This window comes from Mobula birostris, chromosome 11 (genome assembly GCF_030028105.1).
Source record: "Mobula birostris isolate sMobBir1 chromosome 11, sMobBir1.hap1, whole genome shotgun sequence".
Classification (NCBI taxonomy): Eukaryota; Metazoa; Chordata; class Chondrichthyes; order Myliobatiformes; family Myliobatidae; genus Mobula; species Mobula birostris.
In genome coordinates, this window is record NC_092380.1 from 40,041,232 (window position 1) to 40,069,073 (window position 27,842).

Sequence of the window (27,842 nt, forward strand, 5' to 3'; positions counted from 1 at the left end):
ACGGCTTTTTACATTGTATGCCATTGATTTAGATGATGGAATTGATGGCTTTATGGCCATATTTGTTGGTGGAGGGGCAAATAGTGTTGAGGAAGCAGGGAGGATGCAGAAGGACTGTGACAGATTAGCAGAATGGGCAAAGAAGTAGCAGATGGAATACAGTGTTGGGAACTGTATGGTCATACACTTTGGTAGAAGGAATAAAAACATAGATTATTTTCTAAGCAGGGAGAAGATTCAAAATTTTGAGGTGCAAAGAGACTTGTGAGTCCTCTGCAGGATTCCCTGAAGGTTAACTTGTAGGTTGAGTTGGTGGTGACGAAGACAAATGCACAGTTATCATTCATTTCGAGAGGACTAGAATATAAAAACAGGGATGTAATACTGGGGCTTTATAAGGCACTGGTGAGGCTTCATGTTGTGAGCAGTTTTAGGGCCCTTATCTAATAAAATGTGTTGACATTGAAGGGGGGTTCAAAGGAGGTTCACGAAAATGATTCTGGGATTGAAAGGTCTATCATGCGAGGAGTATTTGATGCCTCTGGGCCTGTACTCACTGGAACTTAGAAGAATTTGGCGGGGGGTGGTATCTGACTGAAACCTATTGAATGTTTAAAGGCCTAGATAGAGTAGATGTGGTGAGGATGTTTTCAATGATGGGAAAGTCTAGGACCAGAGGACACACCCCCAGAATAGAGAGAAGTCCATTTAGAATGGAGATGAGAAATTCCTTTAGCCAGAGGGTAGTGAATCTGGAATCTATTGCCACAGTCTGCTGTGGAGGACAGGTCTTCGGCTGTTTTTAAGGCAAAGGCTGACAGATTATTGATCAGTCAGGGTGTGAAAGGTATATGCCCTCTTTTGCTTTTATGTTGGCTTTGACTACCTTTGTCAGCCACGGTTGTGTCATCTTGCCTTTAGAATGCCACTACTACTTTTGGAGAATTGCTTCCAGAACCTTTAGCTATTACTGCTCTTCCGTAATCTCTGCTAGTATCCCCTTTCAATCAACTTTCACCAGCTCCTCTCTCATGCTTCTTTAATTCCCTTTACTCCACTGTAACACTAATACATTTGACTTTCGCTTTTTCCTCTCAGATTTCAGGTGAATTCTATCATATGATGATTATTCCTCCTAAGGGTTCTTTTACCTTAAGCTGTTAATCAATTCTGGTGCATTACACAACAACCAATCCAGAGTAGCTGATCCCCTAGTGGGCTCAGTCACATGCTGCTCTAAAATGACATCTCATAGGTATTCTAGAAATTCTCTCTCTTGGAGTCCAAAATTTAAGAAATTTTGGATCCTAAGAGAGATTTTCCCAATCTACCTGCATATTGAAATCCCCCATTACTATGGTAACATTGCCGTTTTGACATGGTTTTTCTATCTTCCATTGTAATTTGTAGCCCGCATCCTGGCTACAGTTTGGAGGCCTGTATATAACTCCCATCAGGTCTTTTCACTCTTGCAGTTTACCCACAACGGTTTTACATCTTCCGATCCTCTGTCACCTCTTTCTAAGGATTTTATTTCATTTTTTACCAACCAAGCTATGCCACCCCCTCTGCCTTCCTGCCTAAACTTTTGATACATCCTTGGATGTTAGCTTCCAACTATGATCATTTTTTAGCAATGACTTTGAGATGCTCAAAACATAATACCTGCCAATCTCTAACTGTGCTACAAGATCAATCTTATTCCGGATACTGTGTGTATTCGAATATAGCACCTACAGTCCTGTATTCATCATCATTTTTGATTTTGGCCCTGTTATACTTTAACCCATTCCACTAACTGTAATTTTGTCCTATCATCTGCCTGTCCATCTGACAGTCTCACCACACACTGCCTCTACTTCCATCCTCAGTCCTATCACTTAGGTTCTCATCCCCCTGCCAAATTAGTTCAAACCCTTCCCAGCAGCTCTAACAAATCTGCTGGCAAGGATATTGGTTCTCTTTGGGTTCAGGTGTAACCCTTCCCTCTTTTACAGGCCATGCCTTCTTCAGAAGAGATCTCAATGATCCAGATATCTGAAACCTTGCCCCCTGCTCCAGTTCCTCAACCATGCATTCATCTGCCAAATCACCTTACCCTTACCCTCACTGATGGCAAGGATGGTGTGGACCCGATCTGAGATGTCCCTGGCACCTGGAGGCAGCATACCTTCCAGGTATCTCTACTGCATCCACAGAATCCTCTAACTATAGAACCCTCTATCACTACTGCAGTGCGCATCTACTCCCCTTCCCTTCAGAGCAACATTGCCAGACTGGGTGTCAGAGACCTCGTTGCTGTGGCTTCCCTCAGTAGGTTCCCCCCCCCCACCCCATCAAACAGGATCCAAAACTTATTATTGAGGGGACCTGCCACATGTGTACTCTGCATTGGCTGCCTATTTCCTTTCCCTCTCCTGACAGTCACCCAGGTATCTGCTCCTGCAACCTAGGGGTGACCACCACCCTGTAGCTCCTACCTTACCTCTCAGTTTCCCTTATGAGCCAAAGGTCAAGCTATAGCTGCTGCAAATGTGGTTATCCAGAAGCTGGAGGTCTCCCAGAGTTCCCTCATCTCACCCAAAGAACACAACACAGACCCTGGAGCCACCTTTACTACTCTATGTAGTAACAGAAGATGAACGAAGAAGAAGAACCCTCCCACACCATCACTGACTTTATCAGCTCAGGCGATCTCCCATCCAATGCTACCAACCTTATAGTTCCTACACCCCGCACGTCCCGTTTCTACCTCCTACCCAAGATCCACAAACCTGCCTGTCCTGGCAGACCTATTGTCTCAGCTTGCTCCTGCCCCACTGAACTCATTTCTGCATAACTCGACACGAAACGAGGAAGATTTAAAAGGACTCAAATCCTGATTCGAGTATAATTGGGAGAAAGAAGACTGAGATTCGGAGCGGGAGTGTGGAGGAAGCCTTTTTCAAATTTTTCGGTTTTTTTCCCATCAGCGTCAGGACTGTGCAGGCGTGTGACGTCGTGGAGGGAAACGAGGAAGATTTAAAAGGAACACAGCCTTATATAGCGGGCAGCAAAGTTTGCGGGCTGCGGAGTGAGCCGGGAGCAGAGTGAAGCCTTAAGGGCTTTGGCTGAACGGGCTTAGGCAGAAAGGGGCGAGGCGAAGAGAGTTTGGTTATTCATTTTTTTCACTGTTTGAAGAGAGGGGGAAGTATGAGTATGAGGGCAGCTTGTTGTTCTCAGTGCCGGATGTGGGAGGTAGTGGAGTCTCCAAGCCTCCCGGATATCCACATCTGCGCCAGGTGCGTCGAGATGCAGCTCCTAAGAGACCGCGTTAGGAAACTGGAGCTGCAGCTCCATGACCTTCGTCTTATCAGGGAGAGTCAGGAGTTGATAGAGAGAAGTTACAGGCAGGTGGTCACACCGGAGCCACGGGAGGCAGACAAGTGGGTGAAGGTTAGGAGGGTGTAATAGTTAGGAACAGTCAACATGGATTTGTGCATGGAAGGTCATGTTTGACAAATCCTATTGAATTTTTTGATGAGGTTACTAAGAAAGTTGAGGGTAAAACAGTGGATGTTGTCTATATGGACTTCAATAAGGCCTTTGACAAGGTTCCACACGAAAGGTTAGTTGGGAAGGTTCAACCGTTAGGCGTTAATATGGAAGTAGTAAAATGGATTCAGCAGTGGCTAGATGGGAGACGCCAGAGAGTAGTGGTGGATAACTGTGTCTCAGATTGGAGGACGGTGTGTAGCGGTGTGCCTCAGGAATCTGTACTGGGTATAGTGTGTGTGTGTGTGTGTGTGTGTGTATGTATATATGTATAATGTATATGTTGGCTGGGTTTCATCTCCTAAGTTACAGAGAAAGGTTGAACAAATTAGGTCTTTATTCTTTGGAGTGTAGAAGGTTAAGGGGGGACTTGATAGACTTGATAAGTTCTCCCTCATGTTACCCCTAAACTGTTTCTGTGCTGTAATTGTTATATGGTTATATGATTTTATCCCCCCCGTTCAATCCCTTTCTACCTATGTTTGTGAAACTTCTCATGCTGTTAAACTTTTCGATGATTTTAAGTTCCCTGGCCCCCACCGCTTTATTTTCACCATGGATATCCAGTCCCTATATACTTCCGTCCCCCATCAGGAAGGTCTCAAAACTCTCCGCTTCTTTTTGGATTCCAGACCTAACCAGTTCCCCTCTACTACCACTCTGCTCCGTCTAGAGGAACTAGTCCTTACTGTTAATAATTTCTCCTTTGGCTCCTCCCACTTCCTCCAAACTAAAGGTGTAGCTATGGGCACCAGTATGGGTCCTAGCTATGCCTGCCTTTTTGTTGGCTTTGTGGAACAATCCATGTTCCAAACCTGTTCTGGTATCTGTCCCTCACTTTTCCTTCGCTACATCGACAACTGCATTGGCGCTGCTTCCTGCACGTATGCTGAGCTCGTTGACTTCATTAACTTTGCCTCCAACTTTCACCCTGCTCTCAAGTTTACCTAGTCCATTTCCGACACCTCCCTCCCCTTTCTAGATCTTTCTGTCTCTATCTCTGGAGACAGCTTATCTACTGATGTCTACTATAAGCCTACTGACTCTCACAGCTATCCTAATTCCTCTTATCACCCCGTCCCTTGCAAAAATGCTATCCCCTTCTCGCAATTCCTCCGTCTCAGCCACATCTGCTCTCAGGATGAGGCTTTTCATTCCAGAACGAGGGAGATGTCCTCCTCTTTTAAAGAAAGGGGCTTCCCTTCCTCCACCATCAATTCTGCCGTCAAACGCATCTCCCCCATTTCACGCACATCTGCTCTCACTCCATCCTCCTGCCACCCCACTAGGAATAGGGTTCTCCTTGTCCTCACCTACCACCCCACCAGCCTACGGGTCCAACATATTATTCTTCGTAACTTTCGCCACCTCCAACGGGATCCCACCACTAAGCACATCTTTCCCTCCCCCCCCCCCCCCCACTTTCTGCAGGGATCGCTCCCTACGCGACTCCCTTGTCCATTCGTCCCCCCCATCCCTCCCCACCGATCTCCCTCCTGGCAATTATCCTTGTAAGTGGAACAAGTACTACACATGCCCTTACACTTCCTCCCTTACCACCATTCAGGGCCCCAGACAGTCCTTCCAGGTGAGGCGACACTTCACCTGTGAGTCGGCTGGGGCAAGAAAATCGTTCTTTGAGAACCCTCACGAGTTCACAAAGAAACTGTTTGAACAAAGTAAAAGCGGGCAGCTTAACATCTCTCAACAAGAACTTGAGGATCACCTGGCAAGCACTTACTGTAACAAACAGCGGGAGGCTCCTTTACTTGACATTTCACGGCTTGTGAAGCCTACCAAACCAGGAGTGAAGTTCGATCTGTCAGAACCCAAATTGGCAGAAGTGGAACGGTTCATCAGAAAGGCAAGGTCAGGATCAGTGCCAGAACCTAATGGAGTGCCATATAAGGTGTTCAAGAAGTGTGAACAGCTGAGGAAATACTTGTGGAGATTGTTAAAGGTGGTGTGGAGACAAGGTGTTGTTCCTTTGTCATGGAGTGAGGCTGAAGGAGTATACATCCCGAAGGAAGAGAATTCTTCTACAAACCCCATTTCTAGAAAAGTTGGGATATTTTCCAAAATGCAATAAAAACAAAAATCTGTGATTTGTTAATTCACGTGAACCTTTATTTAACTGACAAAAGTACAAAGAAAAGATGTTCAATAGTTTTACTGACCAACTTAATTGTATTTTGTAAACATACACAAATTTAGAATTTGGTGGCTGCAACACACTCAACAACAGTTGGGACAGAGGCATGTTTACCATTGTGTTACATCACCTTTCCTTTTAATAACACTTCTTAATCGTTTTGGAACTGAGGATACTAATTGTAGTAGATTTGCAATTGGAAATTTTGTCCATTCTTGCTTGATATAAGACTTCAGCTGCTCAACAGTCCGTGGTCTCCGTTGTCTGATTCTCCTCTTCATGATGCACCATACATTTTCAATAGGAGATAGAACTGGACTGGCAGCAGGCCAGTCAAGCACACGCACTCTGTGTCTACAAAGCCACGCTGTTGTAGCCCGTGCAGAATGTGGTCTGGCATTGTCCTGCTGAAATAAGCATGGACGTCCCGGGAAGGGACGTCACTTTGATGGCAACATATGTCTCTCTAACATCCTAATATACGCTTCAGAGTCGATGGTACCTTCACATACATGCAACTCACCCATGCCGTGGGCACTGATGCACCCCCAGACCATCACAGGTGCCGGCTTTTGCACCTTTCGCTGATAACAATCTGGATGGTCGTTTTCATCTTTGGCACGGAGAACTCGATGCCCGTTTTTTCCGAAAACTAGCTGAAATGTGGACTCATCTGACCACAGCACACGGTTCCACAGTCTTTCAGTCCATCTGAGATGAGCTTGGGCCCAGAGAACTCGCTGGCGTTTCTGCGTAGAGTTGATTTATGGCTTCCTCCTTGCGTAATACAGTTTCAAGTTGCATTTCTGGATGCAGCGACGGACTGTGTTGAGTGACAGTGGTTTTCCGAAGTACTCCCGAGCCCAGATGGCTATAATTGTCACAGTAGCATGATGGTTTCTTAGGCAGTGCCGCCTGAGGGCTCGAAGATCACGCACATTCAGCAGTGGTTTCCGACCTTGCCCTTTACACACTGAGATATCTCTGAATTCTCTGAATCTTTTCACAATATTATGTACTGTAGATGTTGAAAGACCTAAATTGTCTGCAATCTTCCGTTGAGAAATGTTCCTTTTGAACTGACTAACAATTCTCTCACAAATTTTGGCACAAAGGAGTGAGCCACGACCCATCCTTACTTGCAAAGACTGAGCCTTTGATAGACGCTACTTTTATACCCAGTCATACCTCACCTGCTACCAATTAGCCTGCTTAATGTGGAGTCTTCCAAACCGGTGTTACTTGAATATTCTGTGCACTTTTCAATCTTATTTCAACTCTGTCCCAACTTCTGTTGAGTGTGTTGCAGCCATCAAATTCTAAATTTGTGTATATTTACAAAATACAATTAAGTTGGTCAGTAAAACTATTGAAAATCTTTTCTTTGTACTTTTGTCAGTTAAATAAAGGTTCATGTGAATTAACATATCACAGATTTTTGTTTTTATTGCATTTTGGAAAATATCCCAACTTTTTTGGAAATGGGGTTTGTACATTGAATCAGTTCCGACCATTTTCACTCCTGAATGTAGAGGGGAAGATAATGTTTGGCATTCTGGCAGAACGAATATCTTCATTTGTGATAGAGAATGAATTAGTAGATACATCTGTGCAGAAGGCAGGAATAGCAAGCTTCCCAGGATGCCTTGAACATTCTAGTATGATAATTGCATACCATCCAGGAGTCAAAAAGGTTGAGAAGGAATCTGGCTGTAGTTTGGCTTGATCTGGCAAATGCGTATGGTTCTGTTCCCTATGTCCTGATTGAGTTTGCAATGGAATTCCTATGGATACCTGCTAAGGTGAGGAACTTTGTTATGCAGTACTACAACGATTTCCGGATGAGGTTTTCCACTCAGCAGTTTACAACTAGGTGGCAGAGCTTGGATGTTGGAATCCCAATGGGATGTGCAATTTCACCCATCCTTTTTGTGTTAGCCACGGAGGTCATTGTGAGGGCTGCAGAATCAATGGGACCAGGTGCCGCACTTGATGGCGGAGGGGAGTTACCACCAATACGAGCGTTCATGGATGATCTTACCATTTTGGGTCCCAGCATGGAGGCAGTGGAAAATTTACTATCTAGACTCGAGCTAATGGATTGGGGAAAGAATGAAGTTCAAGACCAAGAAGTTAAGGAGCCTTGTTCTTAGGAGAGGAAAGCTGGTTGACTTTCATTTCACCCTTTGTAGAGAGGAGATTTCATCCATTCAGGACCAACCAGTTAAGAGCCTCGGACGATGGTACACAGAGGAGCTGAGAGACACCAAGAGGGTTCAAGAGACAGGAGAACAGATCAGCAGAGGTCAAATGTCTGTTGACAAGTGTGGCTTGCCTGGCAAGTTGAAGTTGTGGTGTTTGCAGTACGGACTGATGCCACGGATAATGTGGCCACTAACTGTCTATGAAGTGGCAATGTCCCATGTTGAGGCAATGGAACGGAAGATGAACAAGTATGTGAAGAATTGGCTTGGAGTACAGAGCAGCCTCACCAATGTTGCAGTTCACAGCAGGCAGACAAAGCTTACCATCCCAGTGCAATCCCTTGTTGAAGAGGTCAAGGTAGCCAAGGTAAGATCATTCTTGATGCTTCGAGACTCAAAAGGCCCTGTCATCAAGAACATCCAGCTGGATGTGAGATCAGGCAGGAAGTGGTCAGCCCGTGTAGCAGTTGATGAGGCAGAGTCTAAATTGAAGCACAAGGAGATGGTTGGGGCTATCCAGCTAGGCCACCAGGGACTTGGATGGACAACCCACAAGTGGTGGTTATCTTCTATAGGTAAGGAGTGCCCTGAGCTTATAACAGAAGAAATAGGTAGAAGAGGAGAAGAGGTTAGCTAAAACAGCTGGCCTGGCCAAACAAGGGGCTTGGACCCGGTGGGAAAGTGTTGAACAACGACATCTATCTTGGAATATTCTGTGGCAGGTGGAACCACTCCGCATTTCTTTTCTATGCAGAGCAGCGTATGATCTGCTCCCAACATCTGCCAACCTCAGCACCTGGTATGAAGATAAGACAGACAAGTGTGCTGCTTGTGGCAAGAAGGGAACACTTCAACATATTTTGAGTGCATGCAGAGTCAATCTTTCCAGCGGCATGTACACTTGGAGACATAACAACGTTCTCAAAGTTGTAACAGAAGCGGTTGAGCAGAGAGTACTGCAGCACAACTTATCTCATGTCCCATGTTGCACAGAACATCGCATGTCATTTGTGAAAGAAGGCTCCAAGTCAAGGGTGTACAGCGCAGACTCACGATCAAGCATACTTTCTTCAGCCAATGATTGGTGTGTCAAGGCTGACCTGGACGGGAAAGGCAGTTTCCCGGAGCAAATAGCTTTCACCACATTGCATCCAGATATAATCATATGGTCTGACACCAGTAGAGAAGTGGTTATTGGTGAACTCACAATCCCCTGTGAAGACAACATCGATGAAGCCCCTGAGCTCAATTTAACCAAGTATGCATGATTAAGATCAGAGTGCAGAGACAGAGGGTGGAAGGTCTCATGCTATCCATTGGAAGTAGGCTGCTGTGGGTTTATTGCGTTCACTCTCCAGAAATGGCTGCATGACCTTGGCTTCACTAGAAGAGAGATCAAGTCAACCAGCAGGGCTGTAGCTGAGGCAGCAGAGAAAGGATCAGCATGGGTGTGGACCAAGTATGTCCAGAGGGGCAGATAGTCAGACAGTGTATACATATCTTGTAAACCTTTCAGTAGTTGCACGATACCTGAAGAGCAGACTATCTGTTGGCTGGAAGAGACCAACAACTCTGATAGAGGCAGATCCCAAGTTTTTAACGCAAACACGGGGAGTTCTGCAGATGCTGGAAATTCAAGTAACACACATCAACGTTGCTGGTGAACGCAGCAGGCCAGGCAGCATCTCTAGGAAGAGGTACAGTCGGCGTTTTGGGCCGAAACTCTTCATCAGGAATCCTGACAAAGGGTCTCGGCCCAAAACGTTGACTGTACCTCTTCCTAGAGATGCTGCCTGGCCTGCTTTGTTCACCAGCAACTTTGATGTGTGTTGCCAAGTTTTTAAGTTCATCAGTGGGAGGGGGTGCTTTAGCACTGCTGGCCCACCACCTCGAGGGAGTCTTGATCATAAGTGGGCAGAAACTCCTGAAGACAGGTGGCAGATCAACTGATGATCCCACTGGTGATAGGACAGGACAGTTAACATCTTAGTCCACGTGTAATTTTTTAACTCTCTCTGGCCGTTCCCCCCCCCCCCCCCATTAGGAGACACAGATCTTTCTGTACCCCAGAGCTCTGCAGTCTCTTGCCTTTTAAACAAAATGCTTCTTAATTTTCATGCTAAAATGACGGCTTTATTTGCTAGATCCTTAGCCATTCATGTGATCTTTAGAAAATGTCTTTTTTTTCTCATGAAATGGCGAGTCTGCATTTTCACAATTTTCCAAGGTAAATCAGTTGATTATTGTCACATGTACTGAGTTTAAAAAAAACTTGCATGCCATCCACACCAATTATTTCATTGAGGTAGTACAAAGAAAACAACTGGGTGCAGTATATAGTGTTAAGTTGCAGAGAATGTGCAGTGCAGACAGACATTAAGGTGCGAAGCCATAACAAGGTAGATTGTAATTGTCATGGTAGTAATAATGGCATTTTTCGATCAGCTTTTGTTGTTAGGCTAACTGATCAAAAGATCCTAATTTTCAAACTATCATTTTAAATAACACTGTTATACATGGATGTTGGCGAATGTGCTTGTGTTCTTGTTTAATGACGATGCTCCTGTTTGCTTCACAGGTGGTGTTGCAATCCCGTGATTACAATGCACTGTCCATGAGTGTGATGGCTTTTGTCGCAATGATTTATCCTCTGGAATACATGTTCCCAGTTATTCCCTTGCTGCCCACTTGCATGGCTTCAGCAGAGCAGGTACGGAGTGAAGCTTAGAAACTGAAACTGGGTCCAAAAGAGCCCACAGTACTTGTTGCGTCTATATAGGCTGTGGAGGAATTTAAATTATATTGGGCAGGGCAATGTAATGGGTATATTTACTAGATTATAATCGAGAGCTACAAAGCACTGAGGGCTTGGTTCAAACCTATTGTAGTAGCTGGAAAATCTGAATTTAATTAGCAAAAAAATTTGAAATTCTGAAAGTAATATCAGTGGTGATGATCATAATGACATTAGTCTGATATAACTCCTTTACTGTGAGGAATCCTTGTGTTTTTAAACTTGATCTTGCCTGTATGTAACTTTAGACCAAAGCAATGTGGTTGACCATTCAATGGATTCAATGTCCGCTTGGTTCTATGCCAAGATTTCAATTGTTCTGATATTCATCTGTTTATTACAATTTATTCTGCTGCAAATAACTCTCCTTGTATCTCAGGTAAGTACAACTTCAACAGCTTCAAAAAGCACAAGATTCAAGACAGTTTAATGTCATTTCCAATACACAAGTGCAGGGGAGAATGAAATAATTGCTACAGCACAAAAAAACACAAGATAAAGAACACAATAATAAAAAATACATATAAATACGCAAGATAGCTTGTACGGAGATTCATTGCATATCCATGAAGTGTCGCCAAACACAGGAATGTCTGTACATAAGGTGACTCTAGGAGGAAATGATAAAGTAGTGGTGGTGGGTCTGTGGAGAGATGGGTTAGTAGGTGAAGGTATTGATACACCTTATTGCTTGGGGAAAGTAACTGTTTTTAGTCTAGTGGGTACTGATGTGGATACTATGCAGCCTCCTCCTTGATGGGAGTGTAGGAAACAGTCTCTAAGCACGGTGGGTCTGATCATTCATCATGTTCTGGCCCTTTCCCAGTACTTTTTTGTTTATGTCCTTGATGTCGGGTAGGTTGGTGCTGGTGATACGTTGAGCAGTTTTGAATACCTGTTGAGGAACCTTCCTGTCTGTCACAGTGCAGTTTTTTCACATGCATTGGTGCAGAATGTTAGGATCCTTTCTACTGCTCATCTGTGAAGGATATGAGTACAGGTATGCATAGTCCAGCTCTCCTCAGAAAGTAGAGGCCTTGGTGAGCTTTCCTGATTGTGTAGGATATGTTCAAGGACCATGAGGCTGTGCAAGATGAGCACTCCCAGGAGTTTGAAACTGCTCACAGCTTCCACTGTTGTGCCGCTGAGGTAAAAGGGGTTGTGATTAATGTGAGTTATCAGTCTTGATAACTATCTCCTTTATCTTGTGATATTGAGGAAGAGGTTATTTGCCTGGCACCAGGCCTCAAACTCTTCCCACAACTCTCTGTAGGCTATCTAATCATTGTTGATGATGAGCCCCACTACTGTCGTGTAATCGGCGAATTGACAATATGATTACTTGGGTATTTCACCATGCAGTTTTGTTTGAGCAGAGTGTACAGCAATGGGCTCAGCACTCAGCCCCGGGTCTCCCATGTTAAAGATGATTTAGAGGGAGACGTAGTTATGCACCCTGACTGTCTGAGGTCTGTTAGGAAGTCTAACAACTGGTTGCACCAAGATGTATTTAGACCGAGGGATAAGGGTTTGTTCACCAAGGTCCGTGGGACAATAGTGTTGAATGCTGAACTGAAATCCAGAAACAGCATTCTGACACAGGTATCCTTGTGTCAGAGCCAGGTGCATAACAGATTCTACGGCACCTGTTGTAGAGCAGTTCTGTTGGTAGGCATATTGATGTGTGTCCAGTGTGGCAGGAATGGAGCTTTTTTGATATGTGCTGTTATCAGCCATTCAGAGCACTTTATTATGATTAGCATTAGTGCCATCAGGTGGAATTCGTTTAGACCATAAGATATAGGAGCAGAACCTGTTGAGACTGCTTTGCCATTTCATTATGGCTGATCCATTATTCCTCTCAGCCCCAATCTCCCAGCTTCTCCCTATAGCACCTCATGCTCTGACCAATCAAAAATCTATCAACTTCTGCCTTAAATATCATAAAGACTTGGCCTGGGCAGCTGCATGTGACAATGATTTCACCACTTCCTGGCTAAAGAAATTCCTCATCATCTCTGTTCTAAAAGGACATCCTTCTATTGAGGCTGTGTTCTCTAGTCCTAGATTCTCCCACCATAGGACACATCCTATCCAAATACACTATCAAGACCTTTCACCATTCGATAGGTTTCAATGAGGTCACCCTTATTTTTCTGAATTCTAGTGAGTACAGGCCCAGAGCCATCAAACGCTCTTCATATGGCAAGCCATTCAATCTTGGAATCATTCTTGTGAACCTCCTTTGAACCCTCTTCGGTGTCAGCACATCCTTTCTAAGATAAGGGGCCCAAAACTACTCTGAATACTCTAAGTGAGGCCTCACCAGTGCTTTATAAAGCCTCAACATGGCGTCCTTACTTTTATGTTCTATTCCTCTTGAAATGAATGCTTACATTGCATTTGTCATCCTCACCATGGACCCAACCTGAAAATTAACCTTTAGGGGATCCGCCACAAAGACTCTCAAGCCCCTTTTGAGCCTCAGACTTTTGAATATTCTCTTTATTTCGAAAATAGTCGGCCCTTCCATTACTACTACCAAAATGCATGACCGTACACTTCCCGACTCTGAGAATGGGCAAAGTGCAGTTGAAATGCAGTCTGACTAAGCCTCTCTACTTCCTCGAAACTATCTGCCCCTCCACCTATCTTCGTATCATCCACAAACTTTGCAACAAAGTTATCAACTCCATCATCCAAGTAATTGATATATAACGTAAAAAGAAGTAGTCTCAACATCACTAGTCACCAGCAGACAGCCAGGAAAGGCTCCCTTTATTCCCACTACACACATCAAAGTTGCTGGTGGCCTGCTGCATTCACCAGCAACTTTGATGTGTGTTGCTTGAATTTCCAGCATCTGCAGAATTCCTTGTGTTTACCTTTATTCCCGCTCTTTGCCTCCTGCTAATCGGCCACTGCTTTTACTGTGCTAGTATCTTTCCTGTAATACAATAGGTTCTTAACTTGTTAAGCAGCCACACGTCAAAGGCCCTCTGAAAATCCAGATACACAACATCAACTGATTCTCCTTTGTCTTTCCTGCTTATTATTTCTTCAAAGAATTCCAACAGATTTGTCAGGTAAAATCTTCCCTTGAAGAAACCATGTTGACTATGGCCTATTTTATCATGTGCCTCCAGGTACTCCGAAACCTCATCCTTAACAATGGATTCCAGCGTCTTCCCAACCACTAAGGTCAGACTAACTGGCCTATAATTTCCTTTCTTTTGCCTTTCTCCCTTCTTGAAGAGTGAAATCTGCAATTTTCCGGACTTCCAGAACCATTCCAGAATCTAGTGATTCTTGAAAGATCATTACCAATGCCTCCACAGTGTATTCAGACACCTGTTTCAGATCTCTGGGGTGTACATCTTCTGGTCTTGGTGATATATCTACCTTCAGACCTTTCATTTTCCCAAGGATTTTCTCCTTTGTAATGACAAATTCACACACTTCTGAGTCCTGACACTGGAACTTCCACCATACTGCCAGTGTCTTCCACAGTGAACATAGATGCAAAATATTTATTCAGTTTGTCTGTCATTTCCTTGTCTCCCATTACTACCTCTCTCTCCAGTACCATTTTCCAGCAGTCCGATATCCACTGTCTTACACTTTATGTATCTGAAGAAACATTTGGTATCCTCTTTAATATTTTTGCCAGCTTACTTTCATATTCCATCTTTTCCTTCCTGATTTTTGTTTTAATTACCTTCTGTTGGTTTTTAAAGGCTTCCCGATCCTCTAAATTCCCACTAATTTTTGCTCTACTATACGCCCTCTGTCTTAGAATTGAGAATTTAGAATTTATTTAAACCTTATATCCATCCCACAATGTGAGGGAGTAAAATTCTTTGCATTACGACTCCATCGCAATGTACAGACATGTAAATTTAAAAGTCTAATGGCTTGTAGAAAGAAGCTGTCCCATAGCCTGTTGGTCCTGGCTTTAAAGCTGCAGTATAATTTGCCAGACGGAAGTAGCTGAAACAGTTTATAGTTGGGGTGACTTGTGTCCCCGATGGTCTTCCAAGCCTTTTTCAGCACCTGCTGCTATAAATGTCCTCATTGGAGGGAAGTTCACATCCACAAAAGCGCCAGACTGTCCGTACCACTCTGCAGTGCCCATCGATCAAGGTTGGTACAGTTCTCGTACCAGGCGGTGATACAGCCGTTCAGTATGCTCTCAATGGTGCCCCTGTAGGAGGTCTTGAGGATTTGGGGGCCCATGCTGAACTTCTCCAGTCGCATGAGGTGGAAGAGACGCTGTTGTGCCTTTTTTTTTTGCCACAAAGCTGGTGTGTACCATCCAGGTGAGATCATTGGTGATGTGTATACCAAGGAACTTGAAACTACTCACTCTGTCAAGTACAGACCCATTGATGTTGATTAGGCCGAACCCGTCTCCATTTCTCCTGTACTCCACAATCAGCTCTTCTGTTTTTTCGACCAGCACCACTGTGTCAGGGTGTCAAGCTCTTCTCTGTACGTTGTCTCAACACCACTAGAAATAAGGCCAGTCAAAGTTTTGTTATCTGTGAATTTGATCAGTAGATTGGAGCTGTGTTGTGGCAGTACAGTCGTGGGTGTAAAGGAGTAGAGAAGGGGACTCAGAACACAACCCTGGGGGGCACCTTTGCTGAGGGTTAGGGGGCAGAAGTGAGGAAACCCATCAGTACCACCTGTCGGCAATCTGATAGGAAGTCTAGGATCCAGCTACACAAGGCGGGGTGCAGACCGAGGTCTCTGAGGTTCCTGTCAAGTCTGGAGGCAATTATGATGTTGAATGCTGAACTGTAGTCCAGGAACAGCATTCGAACGTATGCATTAGTTCAGAAGGTTTAGAGTTCTTTAGTACAGGGATGATGGTGGCTTATTTGAAGCATGTGGAGATAGCACCTAGGATAAGTGAAATGTTGAAGATGTTTGTAAAAATGTCTGAGTTGGTGAGCACTTTCCTTGAGTACTTAGCCTCAGATGTTGTTTGGCTTGGTGGCCTTGCGTGGGTTGACACTCTGCAGAATCCTTCTCAGGTCTGCTGCTGTTAGAGACGGCTCACCTTAAAGGGGGCTAGCTTTCATGGTAAACCAGGTCGATTGTCAGCAAGGAGAAGATGTTAGTTCTGACCTCCAGAGACAATGGTCTCCCAGTGAGGAAGTCACAATCCAGTTACAGAGGACCACGTTTTGAATCTTGTTGGTTAGTACTGAGGGTAGATTGTGTTGAACACTGAACTGTAATCAACAAACAGCAGCCTGATGTAGGTATTGCTATTGTACAGGTGATCAAAGGCTAAGTGGAGAGCTAGTAAGATTGCATCCTCTGTAGACCTATTGTGGCAATAGGCAAATTGCAGCAGGTATCAACTCCTGCTTAAACAAGCTATGACCAAACTCTGGAAGTACTTTACAGTAGATGTGAGTGCCACTGGGTGATAGTTGTTGAGGCAGCTCACACTGCTCTCCTTGAGCCTTGGTATGATTGTCGCCTCTGACTGCAACAGCGAGAGATTGAAGATATCCTTGAATGCTGCTGCCATTTGATTGGCTCAGCTTTTCAGAGCCAGACCAGGTACACCATCACGGCCTGACAACGCATGAGGAGTCAACCTCTTGAAATATGTTTTGATGTTGGTCTCTGAGACTGAGATCTCTGGGTCACCAGATGCCACAGGGGTTTGCGCGGATGTAGTTTTATTCTCCTTTTCAGAGCATGCAGAAAAAACATTAATCTCAACTGAGAATGAAGCATTGTAGCTATTCATGAAGCTGGATTTGCTTTGTAGGAAGCAATGGCCTGCAAACTCCGTCGGACCTGACATGCATCCGATTCAGTCTCTAACCTCAATTGGAATTGTTTTGTTCACTTTTAAAATGGCTTTCCTTTGGTTGTACCTGGACTGGTATAGATATAGATCACTAGGCTTGCATGCCACAATTCTAGTCCTCAGCACACTCTGAATCTCCTGGTTCATCTACAGCTTTTGGTTTAGATATGTCCAGTATGTTCTCAAAGGCACACACTCATCTACACAAGTCTTGATGAAGGCACTGACAAAATGGTGTATTCATTCAGATTCAAGATGAATCCCTGAATATTGTGTAGTCTACCGATTTAAAGCAGTTCTGTAAGTGCTGCTGTGCTTCTCTTTACTACACCATCTTGGTCCTCACCTTTGGTGCCATGGTCATTTCTCTTTGCCTATGCACTAGGAATAGAGGTACAGCTAGGTAATTGGACTTCCCAAGGCGTGCGTGTAGGAAGGCATGGTAAATGTTCTTGATGGTGACATAGTGTGTTGGCTCCTCAGATTTCACAGTTGGTAGTTTGTGGTAGTTGTTCAGAGACTTCTTTAAGCTGGCCTGTTTGAAATTCCCTTCAATGATGGAGAGGGCATCAGGGTGTGTTGTTTTGTAAATCATAAAGTATACCCCACCTACCCTGCCTTTAAAAGACTCAACTTGACCTGTCTTTGCAGTGAGTCATGAAGCTATTGGGTTGCAGCACTACATCGGAAATGGCGACTGTGTACTATGTTTCTGTGAAGCAAACTACCCAGCAGTCCTGATATCCTTGTGGTACTGCAATCTTGATCTGATGTCTTCAGTTTTATTTTCCACAGTCTGTACATTTGCAACCAGGATGGTTGGGAATGGGGAGGATGGTCTTAAATCACCTGCATCTCAGTTGTAGCTGTAGACCAGTGTGCCATCCCTGCTTCCATTTTCTTAAATGGGATCTGCACTCGCGACCCGAGTTCGCTAATTTTGGGTATCACTACATTTTTAAAAAAATATCTTAAAACAATCTTGCTTACCCATGGCTGTGACTATGGATTTCAGCTGCAGTAGTCCTAGACAGGAATATTTGATGATTCCATCAGGGCTGCATGCAAAGTGTCGTCATGCCTCGCAGAGTGCAACTTCTCATACTTGTCTGCATTAAATTCCATCTGCCATTTTACAGCCCCATTTTTCCACTGGTCCAGATCCTGATAGCCTTTGATAGGCTTTCTCACTGTCTACTCGACCCCTAAGCTTGGTCTTGCCCACAAGTATGTTGATGCAGTTTTCCACATTGTATCAACAATCTGGCTGATAGACCTTCACTTTAATGGCCTCAAAGCCATCTGTGTCAATGAATTCCACAGTTTTACCACTCTCTGGCTGAAGAAATTCCTCCTCTTTCCTGTTCTTAATGGACATCCCTCTATTCTGAGACTGTGTTCTCTGGTCCTAGACTCACCCAGTATAGGAAACACCCTCTCTATATCCACTCTTCCCAGGCCTTTCAATATTTGTTAGGCTTCAATGAGATCTCTCTCTGCATTCTTCTAAACTCCAGTGAGTGCTACAACAAAAGCTCCCCAAATGTTAACCCTTTAATTCCTGGGATAATCTTGTGAACCTCTTCTGGACTCTGTCCAATACTAGGACATCTTAGATAAGGGGCCCAAAACTGCTCACAGTACTCCAAGTATGGTCTCACCAATGCTTTATAAAGCCTCAGCATCACATCCTCCTTATATTCTTGTTCAATCAAAATGAATGCTGACATTGCATTTGCCTTCCTTACTACCGACTCATCCTGCAAGTTTATCGTTAGAGAATCCTGCACGTGGACTCCTAAGTCCCTTTACACCTCTGAATTTAGAATTTCTTCCCCATTTATCCCTTCTACTAAAGTGCATGATCATACATAGTCCCTACACTATATTCCATCTGCCACTTCTTTGCCCGTTCTTCAAATTTGTCCACATTCTTCTGAAGGCTCCCTACTTCCTCAACACTAAGTGCCTCTCCATCTATCTTTGTATCGTCTGCGAACTTGGCCACTAGACTATTAATTCCGTCATCCAAATAGTTGACATAATGTGAAAAGAACTGGGCCCCTGTGGAGCACCACTTGTCACTGGCAGCCAACTAGTGTGGCGGGGGGGGGCGGAGGGTACGTCGACTCAGACCATGAGAGGCCTGCATCGGGCATTTTCATGCCTTACAAGGCCCTCCCTATTCCCAGTCTTTGCCTCCTGCCAGTCTGCCAATCTTCTGTCAATGCTCATATCTTTCCTATAATGCTATGGTCTCTTATCTTTTTTAGCGGTCTCATGCGCGGCAACTTTTCAGAGGCTTTTGAAAATCCAAGTAAACAACATTCACTGACTCTCCTTTGTCTATTCTGCCTGTTATTCCCTCAAAGAATTCCAACGGATTTGTCAGGGCAGGTTTCCCCTTGAGGAAACCATGCTAATTTTGGCCTACTTCATCACATGCATCCGAGTATCCTGAAACCTCATCCTTAATAATGGACACCAACATCTTCCCAACAACTGAAGTCAGGATAACTCCCAATTAGTTCATTTCTTCTGCCTCCTCATTTCTTTAAGAGTGGAGTGACATTCGCAATTTTCCAGTCCTCTGGAACTGTTCCAGAATCTACTGATTCTTAAAGATAGCTACTGATGTCTCCACAATCTCTTCAGCTATTTCTTTCAGAACTCTGGGGTGTACACCTTTAGGTCCAGGTGACCTGCCTACCTTCAGACCTTTCAGCTTCCCAGGTATCATCATCTTAGTAATAGCACTCACTTCTGCCCCCAACATTCACGTTTTTGGTATACTGCTAGTATTTTACACAGTGAAGACTGATACAAAATACTGTTTGTCTGCCATTTCTTTGTCCCCCATCACTACATCTCCAGCATCATTTTCCAGCGGTCTGATAACTACTCTAACCCCTCTTTTAATCTTTATATATCTGAATAAACTTTTGATACGCAAACGACAGGAATTCTGCAGATATGCTCTTTTATGTTATTGGCTATTCTATTTCATCTTTTCTCTCCTTATGGCTTTTTTAGTTGCCTTATGTTGGTTTTTAAAAGTTCCCCAAACCTCTAACTTCCCACATATTTTGCTATATTATATGCCCTCTTTTTTTCTTTTCTGCTGTCCTTGACTTCCCTTGTCAGCCACAGTTGCCTCTTCCTCCTTTTAGAATACTTCATTGGGATGTATCTATGCTGCTCTTTAAGTTTTGCCCCCATAAACTCCAGCCATTGCTGTTCTGCCATCATCCCTGCTAGTGTCTCCTTCCTACCACCTTTGGCCAGCTCCTCTCTCATGCTTCTGTAACTCCCTTTACTCTGCTTTAGTACTCATATAACTAATTTTATCCTCTCCCTCTCAAACTGCAGGGTGAACTACATCATATTATGATCAGTGCCTCCTAAGAGTCCCTTTTAATCAAATTTTGGTTCATTACACAACATGCAGTCCGGAATTGCCTTTCCCCTAATGGGCTAAATTGTACGGTGCACTTAAAAAAAACCCATCTCATTGACATTCTACAAAAACCCTCTCTGGATCCAGCACTAACTGGACTTTCCCAATCTACCTGCGCATTGAAATCCCCATGACTATTATAATGTTGTCCTTACTACATGCCTTTTCTATTTCCCATCGTGATTTGTATCGTATATTCTGGCTACCGTTTGGACGCCTATATATAACTTTCATCAGGGTCTTTTTACCCTTGCTATTTCTTAACTCCACCCACAGGATTCTACATCTTCTGATCCCATGCCACTTCCTTCGCAGGACTTGATTTCATTTTATATTTGGTTTGCCAACAATGGACCCTGATCAGTCAAGGCATCAAAGGATTTGGCGAGAAGACAGGTATATAGGATTGAATGAGATCTGGGATCAGCCTTGATGGAATAGTACAGAGGAGGTTTACTAAAATGTTGCCTGGGTTTCAACTCCTAAGTTACAGAGAAAGGTTGAAGAGATTAGGTCTTTATTCCTTGGAGCGTAGAAGGTTGAGGAGCGACTCGATAGAGGTATTGAAAATTATGAGAGGGATAGATAGAGTTGACGTGGATAGGCTTTTTCCATTGAGAGTGGGGGAGATTCGAACAAGAGGACACGAGTTGAGAGTTAAAGGACAAAAGTTTAGGGGTAACATGAGGGGGAACTTCTTTACTCAGGGAGTGGTAGCTGTGTGGAACGAGCTTCCAGGAGAAGTGGTTGAGGCAGGTTCGATGCTGTCGTTTAAAGTTAAATTGGATAGATATATGGACAGGAAAGGAATGGAGGGTTATGGGCTGAGTGCAGGTCGGTGGGCCGAGGTGAGAGTAAGAGTTCGGCACGGACTAGAAGGGCCGAGATGGCCTGTTTCCGTGCTGTAATTGTTATATGGTTACAATGGCAGAGCAGACTCAATGGGCTGAATGGCCCAATTCTGCTCCCATGTCTTATAGCCTTATGAACCCAGCGCTGATCCCTGCAGCACACCACTAGTCACAGCCTCCAGTGAGAGGGACAAGTATCTTCTCCCACTCTCTGGCTTCTGTCGTGAAGCCAATGTCTAATTTACTACCTCGTCTTGAATGGTAATTGACCGAACCTTCTTGACCACTCCCTACCCCCCCCCCCCCGTGGGACTTTGGTTCTCTTGACTCGTTTCTCTGTTTTCAGCAGTGGTCAGTATTCTAACATTAACATATGGAGATGTGGTCTGAGAGCCAAGATGAAGGTGTGTGATGCCTTTGTCATTATGTCAGTACTGTGTGTGTCTATATAAACATAGTCTAGTCTGTTTCCCTAGTGGCCATGGTGACGTGTTGGTGGAATTTGGGTAAAATATCCAGCATGATTGAAGTCTCCTGCAATTATGAAGAGACCATCTGGGTGCTTTTATAGGGAGCTGAAGATGCTGTAAAGCTCTCCCAATGCATCCTTGGCATTCCTGCTTGGAGGTGGGGGGAATGTAGACAGCAGTGATGAACACAACAGTAAACTCTCTGAGCGGGTGATGTAGCCGGCATTTAATTGTAAGAAGTTCAGTTGCTCCAGGATAATGACTAGTAAATACAGAGGAGTTTGTGCACCAACCTTTGTTAATGTACGCACAGAGACCTCTTCCTCTCAATTTCCCTGGTGGAGTATCTGTCTGTATAGAGAATGAAGAGTACACTGACCAACATTAAACTAGGCGTGACAACCCGCCTCAGAGTACGTTTATCCAGTTATGTTATATGGATTAGAATGTTGGACAATATCTAGTAACATGAGGAAACAAATTGAAGCAGCAGAGATGTGGTTTTTGAGGAGGATGCAAAGAATATCATGGACAAAACGAATATCTAATGAGGGTATCATGAACAGAGCAAGCACAAAAAGAGAAATGTATGAGATCATGAAAAGGCAATGTAACTTCATTAGACATGTGATTAGGAAAGAGAAGTTAGAATGCCCGATAATAATGGAAAAGATTGGAGGGAAGAAAGCAAAAGGAAGGCAAAGACAAATGATGATTGAGACAGCAGCCAGAGAACTGGAAATGAATACCAATGAGTTGATCCACTTGACCCAAAACAGGAGTGTGTGGGCCATAGCAGTCAAAGCTCAAACTGGGCATTGCACCTGATGATGATGTCTGTGTGGAACAGAGTCATCCCATCGAGTTGAAATACTGAGTCAGGCATGTTGTTTAGCTGCGTTTTGGTGAGAACCAGAATGCAGTTTCTCATGTCTTTCTGTGTGTTCGTTCTCAGTTTCAGTGAGTCCACTTTATTTTCTAGTGAGTGGACGTTAGCCAACATCATGAACATTTGATCAGACATTCCACAGATTTGCGATATTAGTGCAACTGCCTACACCATGTACAGCAGTGCAGAAAGACAGCAAGGTTTCTTAGTGAACCTCTCAAAACAGGGTTGAGTGCTGGATACAGCTAAGTCACGGCATTGAAGCCAAGCAAACCTCAGCATTCTTGCTCTTGTACTGAAATACTGTGCTCCAGAACTAGCTATGGTGTAAGCCAAGCTGTTGCAGCGTTGCTCTCTTCTCCCCATCAATCTTCTCATCTGTGCTCATTTTGGGTATCTGCATTCATCTTGATCAAAAGGGCCAAATTCTGGAGGTCAGGGTTGAGTGGCAACCCATTACATTAAGACCTTGACTGAGTTCTATATCAAGTAGTCTTGGCGTCTTTGGAAATGAATAGTGTTGAGGATCACACCTGTCATAAAGATACATATCATTGTTGCAGTTGAATCCTCCCAAACGTAGCACCTCTGCAGGAAGTCCCCAAGTCTCTGGCCTTGGCCCTATCAATTACATCTGCTCCATGTATATTATTAAGATGGCGCCGGTAACTGGCGACTTTGCGCGTGCTCTCCCGAGCAAACTGCCCTCTCCACTATCCTATACCCGAGAAACCCTTCTAAACCTGCAATCTAGCAAGATCAAGATCAACAACACCCTGGCGAAGCTACTGACCCAGCAGGACACCACTGCGCCAGAACTGCTTCTTAAACTCTGGACCACACCTGGACCCAACCAGCAAGGCCCACCACGTTCCCGGAGATCCGTGGTCTGCTACCGTGCCAGAGTGCTTGGAGACACGGCCCATTTCAACCAGCACCTCTCCGGAGCAGACAATCACACAGAAGTGACGGCGGAGACCTCAAGGTGCCCCAGACGCTTCCCCGGAGCGACCACCGTAAAGCCCCGTTGGTGGCCATCCACAGCTGCTGGAGGTGAGGCCTCTGCCGCCAACTTTGGAAATTGAGCCCGAGGCTCGGCTGGAGCGGAGGCCTCCGCAACTGTGACTCAGCTTAAGGATTTGTTTCAGCCAGGAGCCTGGCCATATGGGATTAATTGTCAGCTTTGGGGCCTGACCCAATCGACAGCCTGGGCCCTTGGCAGCTGGAAGTGGCAGCAGAGCCTCCCCCGTTACTCGGCCCAACCCGGAGCGCACGACGACGTGACCCGCCGATCGATCCCCGCGGGATGTATCCATCAACCTCAAATAGCTGACGACAATAGACTGCATCGATGGAAACCTGGAAAGATGCACTATTTACCGAGCAAGTGTGGGAAAAGAGCTGGGCTGCTAGTCAGATTGAAGCTGAGGGGCTTCAGGGTCCCTCTGCCCACCATCCTACAAGCTAATGTGCAAGCCATAGAGAAGAAGGTGGATGATCTTAAATGGAGACTCACCTACTGCATGGAGATGCAGAACTGCTGTGTATTCTGTTTCATCAAGACCTGGCTCTCCCCTGCCACCCCCGACTGTGCCATCCGACTGGAGGGATTTTCGATCCATTGGATGGACTGCACGGCGTCTTCGGGCAAGACGAGAGGAGGTGGTGTCTGCCTACTGCTCAACACTGCGTGGTGCTCGGATACAGTGGCACTGACGAGCTCCAGCAGCCTGGACCTGGAACACCTGTCGGTGAAGTGTCGTCCCTACTATCTGCCACGGGAATTCACCTCGGTCATACCAACAGCGGTCTATATTCCCCCCCAGGCGGACGTGGAGTGTGCTCTGAACATACTGTATGCCAACATCAGTGAACTTTAGACCAGGTATCCGGAGGCTTTGCTCATTACAGCCAGGGACTTTAACCAGGCCAACCTCAGAAAGGCGCTGCCAAAGTTATACCACCATGTCTCCTGCCCCCCTAGAGGCCCGAATATACCTGACCACTGCTACACAGCAGTCAAGGATGCCTACTGTTCTGTCCCACGACCTCACTTCAGAAAATTGGACCATCAGGCTGTACTCCTGCTCCCGGCTTACAAACAGAAACTGAAGCGGGAGGTCACGATGTCAAAGGTAGTGTCGCATTGGACGGAGGAAACGGATGAGGTCCTCCGTGACTGCTTTGAATCGGTGGACTGGTTAGTATTCAAGGACTCGACAGCTAACCTCGATGAGTATGCCTCAGCTGTCACGGACTTTATTTGGAAACGCACGGAGGGCTGTGTGTCTCGCAAGACGATCCGGGTATTCCCTAACTGGAAACCTTAGATGAATTATGAGGTCAAGTCCCCTTTAAAGGCTAGAGCTGTGGCTTTTAGGTCCGGGGATACCAGTCGCTACACGGAATCCAGGCGTGAACTCTGGAAAGCCATTAAGGGCGCCAAGAGTCAATATCGAGCCAAGTTGGAACCTCAGGCTAACCAGAGGGATGCCAGTAGACTATGGCAGGGTCTAAATGAGATCACTGTGTGCAAAGAAAAGGCTGGGAATATCAATAATTGTGGCGCTTCTCTCCCTGACGAACTTAACTTATTCTACGCAAGATTCGAACAGAAGAGGAGCTCCCTCCGGATGAACCGGACCTGGTGGCATCGAGATTCATTGTCACCGAGGAGGACGTTAGAAGGGCCTTCCTGAAGATAAATCCAAGGAAGGCGACGGGCCCAGATGGCATCCCAGGTCGGGTTCTCCGGGCCTGTGCAAGCGAGCTAGCTGGAGTGTTTGCTGACATCTTCAACTGCTCCTTGCTTCAGTCTAAGATCCCCTCGTGTTTTAAGAAGGCAACGATAATCCAGTGCCGAAGAAGAGCAAGGTGGCATGCCTGAATGACTGTTGACCTGTGGCTGTGACATCAATTGCTATGAAGTTCTTGGAGAGATTGGTTATGGCACACATCAACCACAGCCTACCGGTCAACCTCGACGCTTTGCAATTCGCCAACCGGAGCAACAGGTCGATGGCAGATGCCATCTGTCTGGCCGTACGTTCCTCCTTTGAACACCTGGAGAATAAAGACGCATACCTAAGGCTGCTTTTCATTGACTACAGCTCTGCCTTTAATACCATCATTCCAAATAAACTGATTCCTAAGCTCCGGAACCTGGGCCTTAGCACTCAGATCTGCAGCTGGATCTTCAACTTCCTCACAGACAGGACCCAGGCTGTAAAAATAGAGGACAAGCTCTCCTCTACAATCATTCTGAGCACCGGTGCCCCACAAGGCTATGTACTCAGCCCCCTGCTGTACTCACTGTACACCCATGATTGTGTAGCCAAGTTTCCATCAAACTCAATATATAAGTTTGCTGATGACACAACAATTGTGGGCCGTATCTCAGGTAATGATGAGTTTGAGTACAGAGAGGAAATTAAGAACCTGATGGCATGGTGCGAAGACAATAACCTATCCCTCAACGTCAGCAAGACGAAGGAATTGGTTGTTGACTTCAGAAGGAGTAGCGGACCGCACGACCCAATTTACATCGGTGGTGCGCAAGTGGAACAGGTCAAAAGCTTTAAGTTCCTTGGGGTCAATATCACAAATGACCTGACTTGGTCCAACCAAGCAGAGTTCACTGCCAAGAAGGCCCACCTTTACTTTACTTCCTGAGAAAAGTAAAGAAATTTGTCCTCTCCCCTAAAACCCTCACTAATTTTTATAGATGCTCCGTAGAAAGCATTCTTCTAGGGTGCATCACAACCTGGTATGGAAGTTCTCCTGTCCAAGACCGAAAGAAGCTGCAGAATATCGTGAACACGGCGCAGCACATCACACAAACCAATCTTCTGTCCTTTGACTCAGTTTACACCGCACGCTGTCGGAACAGTGCTGCCAGGATAATCAAGGACACGAAGCGCAGAATCAAATATCGCTGTGATGATTGTATGTTCCAGTATCAATTGTTTGGCGACAATAAAGTATAAAATATATTTATTCCGTGAGAAGTGGAGACACTTGCTGATGATTACACAATGTTCAGTTGCATTTGCATTACCCCATAAAATGAAGCAGTTCGTGCCGCAAGCAGTGAGGCCCAAAGGGCCCAGATACATCACTTGCAGCCCAGTTAATTAATATCAGTGTATCAAAGTTAATAACCATCCTCAGGAAGAGAGTCCTCCTCAGGTCATTTCCAGACATGGAAGATGTCTGTCATCTACCAGTGGCTGATGAGACCAGTGTAGAAACTCCAGATTCTGCCACTGGCGGTGGTGGGGGTAAAGGTTTGGGAGGTAGTGTTCTCCTTCTACTGTTTATACTGGGCTCTGTGTGCTCCAAGCATGTGGTTCTCGGTATCATCCCAAGTGCTCTTGTGCACTTTGAGCAGCCAAGGGTGAGAGGTTCCAGCTGTCATGGTACAGGTCCTTGTGGATCACCTTGTCCATATGATGGTCATGCTGCTAATCTATGCAAATACTATTTACCTCTATTAGGCGCTTCCTTTCCTACCCAAGCACCTGTCCAAATGGCTTTAAAAAATCTTAATTGTATCTGCTTCTACTACCTCATTTGAAAATCTTGCTCCTCGGATAGCCTTTAATTTCCTCTCTTCTTACTTAAACCTGTTCTGGACTTTCCCGGCCTGGGAAGAAGATTCTGATTATCTATCTATGCTCCTCATAATTTTGTAAACCTCTAAGGTTAACCCTTAGCCTTATACACTCTGATGAGGAAAGTCCAGCCCATCCTCTCTCTTCTTTATAACTACAGCTACAGCTCTCCAGTAAGGGTAACATCTTGGTAAATTTCCTCTTGCTCTCTTAAGTTGCTGCTCAGAGATTAAACCACTGAAGATGAGCATACCAAATGTCCTTTTTACTACGTTATCCACTTGTGTCACTTTTAGTGAGATTTGGACTTGTATCCCAAATTCTCCTCATATCTTCTAAAGTCTCTGCCATTTATCCTATATGTATGAATGATTTTTATCTCCCTAAACGCATTACCTTACAATTGTCTGGATTGAATTCCATCTGCCAGTGCAACATCTAATTTTCCAGACTGAACTATTTCCTGCTGTATCCATCATGGCTTTGTGCAGCTCCACATTTGACAACTGACAACTTGCTCAACAGGCAACCTACGTTCTCATCCAAGTTGTATATAAGCTGCAAATATTTTGCTACAACTAAAGGTTCTCCTATCCAGCTTGGATGTGCGGAAAGGCAGAGCAACTCCAATTATCTACTTAAAATAAAAGTTATGTCAAAACAGAGCAGTCATTAAAATGGGTTATGTGAAGATTCCTCTCCGCAGCACACCTCACCCGCCAGTCCACGGTGCCATTCAGTACCAGTTCATCGGTGATGCCTCGGAGAATGTTCAAGACCCCCTCAACGCTGTACTTTTATACCCTTTCCACTGATATAAAGTTCTGCTGTAATCCTACCTCTTTAATGTCGCAAAACAAGTCAAGAGGTTATGTTGCAACTTTATAAACATCTGGTTCGGCCACATCTGAAGTATTGCATACAGTTCTGGTCACCCCACTATAAGAAGGATGTTGAGGCTTTGTAGAGGATGCAGAAGAGGTTTACAAAGGACGCTGCTTGGTTTAGAGGGCATGTACTATCAGGAGAGGCTGTATAAACTTGA

At 44.9% G+C, this 27,842-nt stretch overlaps 1 protein-coding gene across 6 annotated transcripts in view; it reads left to right on the top strand.

The window, feature by feature from the left end:
* The window catches only part of madd (MAP-kinase activating death domain), a 275,897-nt gene that overhangs the window by 57,694 nt on the left and 190,361 nt on the right, over positions 1–27,842 (top strand). For all 6 annotated transcript variants that reach the window (XM_072272112.1, XM_072272113.1, XM_072272114.1 and 3 more), the window contains one exon: positions 10,469–10,600. In XM_072272112.1, the coding sequence (XP_072128213.1) occupies positions 10,469–10,600 (132 nt within the window). The remainder of the gene's footprint in view (positions 1–10,468; positions 10,601–27,842) is intronic.